The 12,206-nt window shown below is 46.4% G+C and overlaps 1 protein-coding gene across 1 annotated transcript in view; it reads left to right on the top strand.

Moving 5' to 3' along the window:
- Positions 1-11,936, top strand: part of LCA5L (lebercilin LCA5 like) — a 93,791-nt gene extending 81,855 nt beyond the window's left edge. The window contains exon 8 of the mRNA XM_083171687.1: positions 11,693-11,936. Within this exon, the coding sequence (XP_083027813.1) occupies positions 11,693-11,892 (200 nt within the window). The 3' untranslated portion in view covers positions 11,893-11,936. The remainder of the gene's footprint in view (positions 1-11,692) is intronic.
- The last annotated feature ends 270 nt before the right edge of the window (positions 11,937-12,206 follow it).

The following is a 12,206-nucleotide window of genomic DNA, read 5'->3' on the forward strand; positions in this document are numbered from 1 at the left end:
GCAGTGGGGAAACCTGCAGCACGGCAGCCAGGGCCGGATTTCCCACCTAGGGGTGGCACCTGCTTGGGGGTCAGGGGGGTCTGCAAATTGCAGGAGGGGGGGTGTGCGGGGATCCGCGATTAGCGGGATGGGGCTCCGCAAATTGTCGGAGGGGGTGCGGGGGGGGCTTGAATCGCGGGAAGGGGGGTCTGCAAATTGCGGGGGGGGGGTTGTTGGGGTCAGTGAATTGCGGGAGGGGGGGTTGTAGAGGTCCGTGAATCGCGGGAGGGGCCGTGAATCAAGGGGGGGTGGGCGCGGGGGTCACGGCAATCACGGGAGGGAGGGTCTTGGGGGTCCTGCGAATCGCAGGAGGAGGGTTGTGGGGGTCCCGCGAATGGCGGGAGGGGGCGGGAGTAATGGTGGATGGTGGCTGTGGAGTAATGATGGATGGTGGGCATGTACTGTAGCCCTGGCTGGGCGGGGGGAGGTGATGTCAAGGGGGTGGGGTGTGTAGAACGTTATACACATAGAACACTTTTCCCTGGGGGGGGCGGGTTTGTGTATCCCGCTGGGCGGAAACGTTAGATACACAAGGGATGAGTGACAGATCTGGCTAAATATATAAGAGATGATAATTAGAGATGAGCGGTTCAGATTTACTTGGTTCTTACTGCCAAATTAGCACAAGTTCGGATTGGTCTTATTGGCTATCCAAAACATGTGACAGCCAATAAGATCCCGCTTTGAAATCCGAGTAAATCCGGGTATATCTGAACCGCTCATATTTGATGATAAGACGTTCCATATTCACTGAGATCTGAGAAGCTGTCACTTTTCTTGACACCAGAGAGGCCCATTTATCACTTCCAAATTAAAAGGTCTGCAGCGTGTAGATAGACAGTCAATAGGCACCGGGCGCACTTTATGGCGGGCTAAATTGGTTTAAAAGAGCTCCCAAATTTATGTAACCAAGATCACTGAATTCTATTACCAAGCAGTATTCAAATCTGGATGCTGGTGTCACTCATACCCCTTTAACACCAGCCCTGCAATCGCTCAGGGTTGAACATGGGTTCAGCCTGGATCGCTGTGCAGTATAAACTGTAACTCGGGTGGATGTGACTTGGGATCAGTTCACTGCAATGGAAAAGCCGGTGTCTCCCAGCAGCAGCTCAGGCCCGCTTCCAGTGACGTCACCCGCCCAGCATTATGCCAGGTCGGGACTCCTGTCTAGAAGGGGTCACATGCCTTTAACACCCACTAATCTCTTTACCAACAATATTTTTTTAATATTTTAATGACATTCATTATTTTTGCACCACATTTTGTATATAGCTCCAGTGGCAAACGCAGGATTTTCAGAAGGGGGTTTCCAGAGGGGCGGAGCAAAGCACGGAGATGGACACTTAGGTGACCCAGTATATGCTGGGTCAGTTAAAGTACACACACACACACATTTATATATATATATATTGATATACATACATACACATACACACATACATACATACACACACACACACACACACACACACAATAGATTTCTTAGATTGTAATGTAATTAAAAACTAGAGAATCCCACCTACCAAATGGTATTAGGGACTAGGGGATCAGAGTTCAGGAGGCAGAGCAATCTGCCAACGAGAATATAAAACTACATACCAGGGGCCAAATGTAATAGGGTGAGAGTTTCAGAAAGTGAGAGATTTTGGGAGAGTTTTCCCATGTTTTTTAAAGCAGCAATCAATTACATAGCAAAATCAACCTGGTTTTGCAGTGTAATTGATTGCTGCTTTAAAAAACATGGGAAAACTCTCCCAAAATCTCTCACTTTCTGAAACTCTCACCCTATTACATTTGGCCCCTGGGTGTGTGGAGCTGGGCAGTAACCAGCTGCTGGAAGGCTGATATCTCTGGTTCTGGGAATAGTATAGACAAGCTACTAGTGTCCATCAAAGGGGGAGAGTCTCAGCTTTTGGAATATACCCTCAGAAAAACTCTCAGTCAGACAGAACATGAAATATCTGACTGGGAAAAGCAATTAACAGGCTTGGATGGGGACCACTGCTTTGAAGTCAGATATCTCCGGTTTCCAAGGGCCGATTTTTAAAATTCTTGTACCCATGGAAAGAGGGGACCCTCAGCTTTCAGCCTCCTTAACACTTATTTTTAAACATAGAATTTGACAGCAGATAAGAACCACTTGGCCCATCTAGGCAGCCCCTTTTTTAAACATGTTACCTCAAACCATATTTGATCCTTATTTTTTTGTAAGGATATCAATATGCCTATCCCAAGCATGTTTAAATTGTACTACTGTATTTGCCTCTACCACCTCTTATAGGAGGCTATTCCACTTATCTGCTACCCTTTCTGTGAAGTAATTCTTCCTCAAATTTCCCCTGAATCTTCCTCCCTCTAGTTTCAGTGCATGTCCTCGTTTTCTGTTGCTCCTCTTCCTGTAGTAGTAGTAGTACATTTATTTATAAGGCGCCACAAAGTGTCCGCAGCGCCGTACATAGCAAACAAAAAAACAAATTACAAGGTAACGTACAGGGTGTGTTGAAAAATACAGTATAAATAGGGGTATAGCTGGTAGAACTAAAATCAGCATCAGTTCAGAAGTAGGTGTCAAAATTTTTGAGGAGACTGAGGATGAAGTAGAGGAAGGGAAGAACAGGACAGCACAGGTGAGGTAAAGACAGGGGCTGGCTGGCAACTTTCAGCCTGGGGGGCTACACAAGCAAGTGGCCCACGACCATCGCCATCATTTCACCACCCTACCCTCTCACTTCAAGTATGCAGCAAGGATTAAACAATCATTTTCCCACACACATATACACCAGAAATGGGGACAGTGAGCGCGGATGGCGTGGTGCAAAAATTTACAATGTAATGCCCATTACACATAATGCCAACAACATAATGCCTATCTCTTATATATTTGGCTACATCTGTCACTCAAAGTGTGTCTGAAGCTGTAACGCTGGGTGGAGCCTCTGACTCACATGACTGACTCACATGACAGAGAACCAGCCCAGTGAGCCCACAGACAGTGCCAGACACCCTCTGCCTCTCCATGTTACACAGCTACTCACCAGACACACCAGGTGAGCGCCCCACACCTCCATACCTCCCAACATGACCCTCTCCAGGAGGGACAGAATGCTCTGTTTGTGGACTTCCATCTTAATATATGATTGTCATCACCTGTTTTAAACAGGGTAATTGATAAGAAAGGTGTTTAAGCACAGGTGATGGTAATCCATAAATTAAGAAGAAACAGAGCAATGTATCCCTCCTGGAGAGGGTCATGTTGGGAGGTATGCACCTCCCCCCCCCCCATTCACGGCAACCCCACGATTAAATGGCACATGTAAAACACTGACATGGCTATGGTCGACAATGAAAAAGGTTGACATGAGTTTTTGAAGATTTATTTTTCACTTTTTCAATGTTTTCATATTCATTCTCATGTGTCGACATGGACACCAATGAAGTGCCACACTTATGTCAACATTTACATGTGTTGACCTTTCTATGTTGATTTTTTCTTGTGGCGATTCGCGGCACCCCCCGGTGACCCCCCTCCCGTGATTCGCAGCACACCCCCCCCCCCCGCAATTCGCGGCGACTCCCGCGATTTGCGGCCCCACCCCGTGACACCCCGCGACCCACCTCCCACGATTTGCGCCAACCCCCCGGGCCCCCCTCCCGCGGTTCGCGGTACCCCCCACCCCCCGCGACCCCCCCTACCGCGATTCCCCCCCCCTCCTGTCATTGCGGCAAACCCCCCGCCCCCGCGACTCACCCTCCTACGATTCACTGCAACCCCCCGTGTCCCCCCTCCCACGATTCGCGGCACCCACACCCCTCCTCCCGCAATTCACGGCATCCACCCACGACCCCTCCTCCCGTGATTCGCAGACACCCCTCACCTCCTCCCTCCCCCCCACCCCCGCTCGCGATTCACGGCAACCCCAGGATTAAATGGCACATGCAAAACACTGACACGGCTATGGTTGACAATGAAAAAGGTTGACATGAGTTTTTGAAGATTTATTTTTCTTTTTTGAATGTTTTCATATTCATTCTCATGTGTTGACATGGACACCAATGAAGTGCCACACATATGTCAACATTTACATGTGTTGACCTTTCTGTGTTGATTTTTTCTTGTAGCAATTTTTTTCCAGGGACAACTATGTGCACGTCAACCTACACATCATCAACCAATTCTTTGTATAATATATAACACCTGTTCTGTTTTACTGTAGGTGTTTTAAGTCAGATCTTTTACTGCTACTATTACTGTTTATGTAAATGCATTCTGAATGACAGCAACATCCTACCATCCTTCTACAAGAATATATAACCAACTAGGTGATTCATCGCGCCCCGTGCCCCGCTCTCCCGCAATTCACGGACCCCCCGCGCACCCCCCTCCCACGATTCACGCCCCCTCCCACGTTTCACGTCACCCCCCGCACCCCCCCTCCCGCAATTCGCAACCCCCCCTCCCGCAATTCACACCCCCTCCCACGCTTTGCAGACCTCCGCCCTCTCCCGCGATTCGCGGACACCTGCGCCCCCTCCCTCCCTTGATTCATGGCACCCCCCGCGCCCCTCCCACAATTCACGGCACCCCTAAGCCCCTCTTTAGTCCCCCGTATACTCACACACCCCTATCACTACCCAGCTTCCTGCATTTCTGAACCGTAACTTCCATCACTGGGGAGTCGCTGACGCTGTTTTGCCCACATGCTCCTATCATGCCTCATAGCCCAGCCTCCTGCTCTCATGCACCCTAACTCCCAGCCAGTAGGAGGAGACACTGACTCAGGGCCACCATCCTGTACTCCTGTACTGCCACACTGGACCCTCACGCACTGGCAGAAGCTGCACAGTATCTCCCACCCTCCTCTTTAGTCCCCCTTATGCCCACACACCCCTATCACTACCCAGCCTCCTGTTTCCCTGTGTCGTGACCTCCGCCAGTGGGGAGCCGCTGACTCAAAAACACCCTACTATACTATTGCACACACACACCTAAACAACATGCACACACAGCCCCCCCACACCCACAAATGTCACTGTACCATCCACACTATCAATGTACATTTTACTCTGTAACCGCTTTTTAATTAAACAAAACAATATACACCCCCTTCCACATCATATGCTCTCTATTTAACACATTTCACCTATAACTCAAGTTGCAATACAGGCCATCTTACATACAATTCTAACCATCTTTCTCATATACAAATGTTCACAAATTAAGGGGGCGCAGCCCCTTACGACGGTGTGAAGAGCGCCCGTAGGGCGCGATGAATCACCTAGTTAAACATAATTTTACACACTGTAATGTCAATTAAATATAATGCCACACACAATAATGCCCATTAGACAAAATGCCAACTCCGTAATGCCCATTACACAAAATGCCACATACTGTAATGCCAATTAGATATAATGCCAGACACCGTAATGCCCATTCCACATAATGCCAACATAGTAATGCCCATTCCACATAGTACCAACACCGTAATGTCCATTACACATAATGCCAACAACGTAATGTCCATTACACATAATGCCAACACTGTAATGCCCATTACACATAATGCTAACACCATAATGCCCATTACACATAATGCCAACACCGTAAAGCCCATTACACATAATGCCACACACTGTAATGCCAACACCGTAATGCCTATTACACATAATGCCACACACCGTAATGCCTAATACACATAATACCAACAATGTAATGCCCATAAAAAATAATGACACTTGCCGTACTGCCCATTACACATAATGCCAACAACGTAATGTCCATTACACATAATGCCAACACCGTAATGCCCATTACACATAATGCCAACACCATAATGCCCATTACACATAATGCCGACACTGTAATGCCCATTACACATAATGCCACACACCGTAATGCCAACACCGTAATGCCCATTACACATAATGCCACACACCGTAATGCCTAATACACATAATATCAACAATGTAATGCCCATAAAAATAATGACACTCGCCGTAATGCCCATTACACAGAATGCCAACACCGTGATACCCATTAAACATAATAATGCCTATTACATATTATACCATTTAACTGCTGCTTACCTGCATGCTCATTATTAGATGAATATCGCTCGTTGCCAGGGGTGACATGCTTCTTGCCAGGGGTTTCATTTGTTGCCATGGGGGATTTACATCCTCATTGCTAGTGGAAATGACATGCTGTTGCTATGGAGTGCTACATGCTTTTTGCTGGAGGAAGGGGCATGTAATGCTCCATAGGGTGAGTGCTGTTGCCATGGGGAGTGATATTTTTTTGTCAGGTGGGAGACAGGGTACTTGCTAGTTGTCAAGGGGTTCCATGCTTCCATCTAGTCTCACTACCTTTAAATAGCGTGCCAGCGCTACCCGAATCCGCACTTCCGAGTAACGCTGGCTGCGCTGCTCTCATCTTACAGACACTAGAGGTATGGCAGTACCTCTAGTGTCTGTCTCCATCAAGGCGGCGGCCATTTTTGCAGGGGCCGTCGCCTTACATTCGGGCGGCCGGGAAGCACAGTGTGGCAGTGGATATGGAGCCTGGAGGAGGCAGCTGCGGCAGCAGGGGACAGCCCACCGGGCCCGGGTCCAGCCAGTACATACCGGCCTGGGGGGCATGTAGCACCCTGCCCCCCGGCCCAGCCCGCCCCTGGGTAAAGAGGTAGGGTGAGTATGTGAGGAAGGAGGACCCTACTCATAAGAGTTAACATACTAAAAGGAGGTGGGTGGATGAACGAAAAACAATAGGAAAGTAGGAACAGATGGGAACGGAGGCAGGATAGGAGGATCAAAAGGGGTTAGGAGGAGGGATAGGCTAGTCAAAAAAAGTGGGTTTTGAGGGAGCGCTTGAAGGAGGTAAGGGAATCAGAAAGCCTGATGGGTGGTGGGAAGTTGTTCCAGTGCAGGGGGGCAGCGCGAGAGAAGTCTTGAACACGGGAGTGGGAGGAGGTGATTAGGTGAGAGGTCAGTCGGCGGTCAGCGATGGAGCGAAGAGGACGGGAGGGAGTGTGGATAGAGATCAGTGAAGAGAGGTAAGGAGCGGTGGAGGAGGAGAGAGCCTTGTAGATGGTGGTGAGGAGTTTAAAGAGTACTCGGAAGGGAATGGGGAGCCAGTGAAGAGATAGACAGAGGGGGGAGGCAGAGGTAGAGCGGCGGGAGAGGAAGATGAGCCTAGCAGCAGCGTTAAGAATGGATTGGAGAGGTACGAGGCGGGTGAGAGGCAGCCCAGAGAGAAGGATGTTGCAGTAGTCAAGACGGGAGATGACAAGAGAGTGAATGAGAATTTTGGTCGCGTCAGTGGAGAGGAATGGTCTTATGCGTGAGATGTTGCGTAGGTGAAAGCGGCAAGACTGTGCGAGAGCACGAATGTGGGGGTGAAAGAGAGGGAGGAGTCAATGATGACACAGAGGCAGCGCGTTTGGTCGGTGGAGGTGATCTCTGTTTCACCAATGCTGATGGAGATAGTGGGAGAAGAGGGGATGTTCGGGGGATGGAAGATTAGAAGTTAGCCATGTTTAGTTTCAGGAAGCGTTGGGTCATCCAGGCTGAGATGGCCGTGAGGCATTCGGAGACCTTGGACAGGAGTGATGGGGATAGGTCAGGGAAAGGTGGTAATGAAAACCATAGGAGCTGATGAGGGTGCCCAGAGAGGTGGTGTAGAGGGAGAAGAGGAGAGGGCCAAGGACTGACCCTTGGGGAACACCGACTGGCTGCGGGGTAGTAGGAGAGGAGGAGCTTGGAGTGGAGACAGAGGAGCGATCGGAGAGGTATGAGGTGAACCAGGAGAAGACCGTGCCAGTGATGCCAAAGGAGCGGAGGGTGTTGAGCAGGAGAGGGTGGTCAACAGTGTCAAAGGCAGCCGACAGTTCAAGCTGGATGAGGATAGAGAAGAGGCCTTTGGATTTAGCCGATAGTAGATCGTTAGTGACTTTGGTCAGGGCAGTTTCAGTGGAATGTAAAGGGCGGAACCCAGATTGGAGGGGTTGTATGAAGAATGTATCCCACCTGTACCTTGTTAAAACCCTTGATATATTTGAAAGTTTATTTCCCTTCTTTTAGTCCTTTCCTGGTACGTTTTGTGATGTAGGCCATGCACCATTTTAGTTGCCCTTCATTGTACAGTCTCTAATGTATTTATATCCTTCTGGAGATATGGCCTCCAGAACTGAACACAGTCTTCCAGATGAGGCCGTACCGTACCAATGACCTATACAGTGGCATTATTACTTCTTTCTTTCTACTGCTGATACCTCTCCCTATGCAACCAAGCATCTGACTTGCCTTCTTCATTGCTTTGTTACATTGCCTAAAATAGTGACACCTAGATCCCTCTCTTCCTCAGCAGTTTCTATTATAGTGCCATTTATACTATAATCCGTGGTCGTTTTTGCCGGTCCACGGCCTTTCGACACTCAACAGCCGAAGCATTGAAATCCGGCTGTCGAGTTTCTGTTGGAACGTTCCGACAGTCGGAATCCCACATTGAATACCCTCCTTTATCTCTTTCTGCATTATCACTATTCAAGGCTTAGTACTTCTGCCCCAAAAGGAGTGAGAAAAGCAGAAGGACGATTATCATGTATCAAGAAAATATGAATAAAGTCAGAAACATGGGGCTCATTTATCAACAGTGACAAACTGGTTGGGAATGACTTTCGGTTGCAGACACAAAGGTCCACTTGTTGGGAATGACCCCATAGTGCCCGTTTTTTTTTTATTACCTCCTTTTTGGGAAAAGCTGAACCATTGTAATTACAGCTGATTTCTGTTCTTATAAGAGCTTATTGCTGCAATTACTAAAGTCTACCCTACCCACCAGGAGGGGTAAATCAAATGACTGATGATCTAGGTAAACGAGAATTGGTCAAGAGAATGGCAACTACAGTTTAGTGCTAAAAAATGCTAAATTATGCACTTGGGACTCAAAAACCCAAAGGCTCAATATAGTATAAATGGCACTATAATGGAAACTACTGAGGAAGAGAGGGATCTAGCTGTCACTATTTCAGGGGACTTAAAGGCAGGTAGGCAATGTAACAAAGCAATGAAGAAGGCAAGTCAGATGCTTGGTTGCATAGGGAGAGAAATCAGTAGTAGAAAGAAAGAAGTAATAATGCCACTGTATAGGTCATTGGTACGACCTCATCTAGAGTACTGTGTTCAGTTCTGGAGGCCATATCTCCAGAAGGATATAAATACATTAGAGACTGTACAAAGAAGGGCAACTAAAATGGTGCATGGCCTACATCACAAAACATACCTGGATAGACTAAAAGATCTTAACATGTATAGTTTGGAGCAGAGAAGGGAAAGGGGGGACATGATAGAAATCTTAAAATATATCAAGGGTTTTAACATAGTACAGGAGGGAAATTTTCTTCAAAGGAAAAGAAGTAATAAAAAATGAGGACATGCACTGACACTAGAGGGAGGTAGGTTCAGGGGAAATGTTAGAAAAAATTACTTCACAGAAAGGGTAGTGGATAAGTGGAATAGCCTCCCATCAGAGGTGGTAGAGGCTAAGACAGTACAACAATTTGAACATGCTTGGGATATGCATATGAATATCCTTACAAAGAAATAAGGATTAAAAACGGTTGAGATTACCTGAAGAATAAAAAAGGGGCAGACTAGATGGGCCAAATGGTTCTTATCTGCCGTCAAATTCTAAGTTTCTATATTTAGTCTTTGGAATTTTGAGACCCAAGTGCATGATTTTGCATTTTTTTGGCATTAAACTGTAGTTACCATGCTCTTGACCATTCCTCTAATCTACCTAGATCATCAATCATTTGTTTTACCCCTCCTGGTGTGTCTACACTGTTGCATACCTTTTTGTCATCTGCAAAAAGGCACATTTTACCCTCAATTCCATTTGCAATATCACCAATAAAGATATTAAAAAGCACTGGTCCAAGTACAGATCCCTGGGGTACTCCAGTGGTAACCTTTGCCTCCTTTGACTGTACTCCGTTTACTACAACTCTCTGTTTTCTGTCCTGCAACCAAGATCTTATCCATTTAACCATCTTTGAATCCAATCCCAAGCTTTCAAGTTTATTTAACAGTCTGCAACGTGTCAAAAGCCTTACTAAAGTCTAGATAAGATACATCTACAGCCCCACCTTGATCTATTACTTTAGTCACCCAGTCAAAAAAGTCAATAGATTTGTTTGACATGATCTTCCCCCAGTAAAGCCATGCTGTTTCGGATCCTGTAAATCGCTGGTTTTAAAATAGTCTACAACTCTTTGTTTTAAGAGTGTTTCCATCGATTTCCCTACTACTGATGTGAGGCTCACTGGTCGATAGTGGCTTACCTCTTCCTTGCTTCCACTTTTGTGCAGTGGGACTACATTCGCTGTTTTTCAGTCCTCTGGGATTACTCAAGTAGCTAGTGACTGGTTGAATAATTCTGTTAAAGGTTTTACCAGCTCCCCTGTAAGCTCTTTTAGTATCCTTGGATGTATCCCATCTGGCCCCATTGATTTATCCACTCTCAGTTTTGAGAGTTCTGTGAGGACTTTCTCCTCTGTAAATGTACTTGTTTCTCCCTCATTTTTCTGACTATAAATGCAACTTAACCACTTGAGTGGTATGCCTGGAAATTTTCCGGGCATACCACTAATATCAAGGTGTGCGTCTGTGGTGCCTGCAGATGTGCACCACTGGAGAATCGCCTGTCCAGGCACCCCCCACCTCTTCTCTGGATGTTCGGGGCGGGGGGGGACTCTGGAGCTCTCAGAAAATCAGGCACCCAAGTCCTCCTGAGCTGCCCCGAACATCCCAGAGCCTGCCGCCTGTGGTCACTGCTGTGACTGACAGCTGGGGCAGTGGCAGAGAAGCTCGACCCGTTTAACCTGTTCATACTGCACTGCAACACGGCAATGAAACAGTAAGAAACCTGCTTTCTACCCGGTTCGGATTGCCATGTTGCTACCGGTTAGCTGTAACTGGTAACCCCTTTCACATTGCACTAATTACCAGGTCGAACGGCAAGAAACCGGCTTGTACCCGGTAATTAGGTGCGATGTGAAAGGGATATGAGTGTACTGGGGAAACAATGTATTTTTTCTTACTCTGTATTACCTCGCCCATGCACCTGAGTGATATTTGGGTACTGATTGAACATCTGCCACTATATATGTACACCCATAGTGCAGTGTATTAATTCTGCTTTTGCAAATGCATAAGGTGCACTACAGTAAATCCAGTCCATTATGGTCTAAGACCCTTTTTAAATTCCTTCTTTCCCCGAAAACATCCATGTTTACTTCTGACACCCGACTTCTTGGTAACAGATGTACACAGATATGTGCGAAGATGTAAAATATGGGTCAGCTCACACAGGGCTGCAAATGGCCCCCATTAGATCTCTAGAGGGCTTTACCACCCCCCTTTTCTATCTGCTTCCTGAAAACATGGTTAGCGGACTGGATGAGAATTCCCCTGCTCACACACTAACAGATGAAATATGGGTCAGTCCGTGGAATGAGAAAATGCGATCTGCATTGTCTTTTGTTCTGAAGCATTCTCCCCTGTTGTCTGTTGTGAGCAAGAGGAGAGCAGCTGACGGCAAGAGGCAAAATCAACATTTTATTTATTGGTCTTTTTTTACCTCCTGTTGTAGACACAAACTGCAGAGCGGTGCGCTGGCAGCCAGACCACGGGGACAAACGGGGTGAGCCACAAGAAGATTTCTTAGCAGGGTGGAAAACATCTCCTGGAAATAAAGAGCATTTCCTCTCTGCCACCATCATCATCCGTGTGAATTACAGTCACATTATTAACAATTTCCCTTTCAATATAATCAATAATATTTATAGATGAAAAATAAAATGATTTTTCATTGCAAATAATGAATTTTAAATTCTACTGGGCACATTCAATAAAATAGATTTTGCATTTTAAACAAAAATGTACAGAACAATATTTTTTACCATTTTTGGTTTTATTCTGTATTACTTCAGTTCATAATCCCTTTTTATATATTTGCTATGAATGGTATATTCAATCGGTATTCAACCAAACACACACAATTTTATATATACAGAGAGAGTTAAATTATTTATATTTAATAAATATATATATATATACACACACACGTTTTTTTCAATTATTAAAAAAAACCAAAACATTTTAAT

This window comes from Crinia signifera, chromosome 2 (genome assembly GCF_055691185.1).
Source record: "Crinia signifera chromosome 2, ASM5569118v1, whole genome shotgun sequence".
In the NCBI taxonomy this organism is placed as follows: domain Eukaryota; kingdom Metazoa; phylum Chordata; class Amphibia; order Anura; family Myobatrachidae; genus Crinia; species Crinia signifera.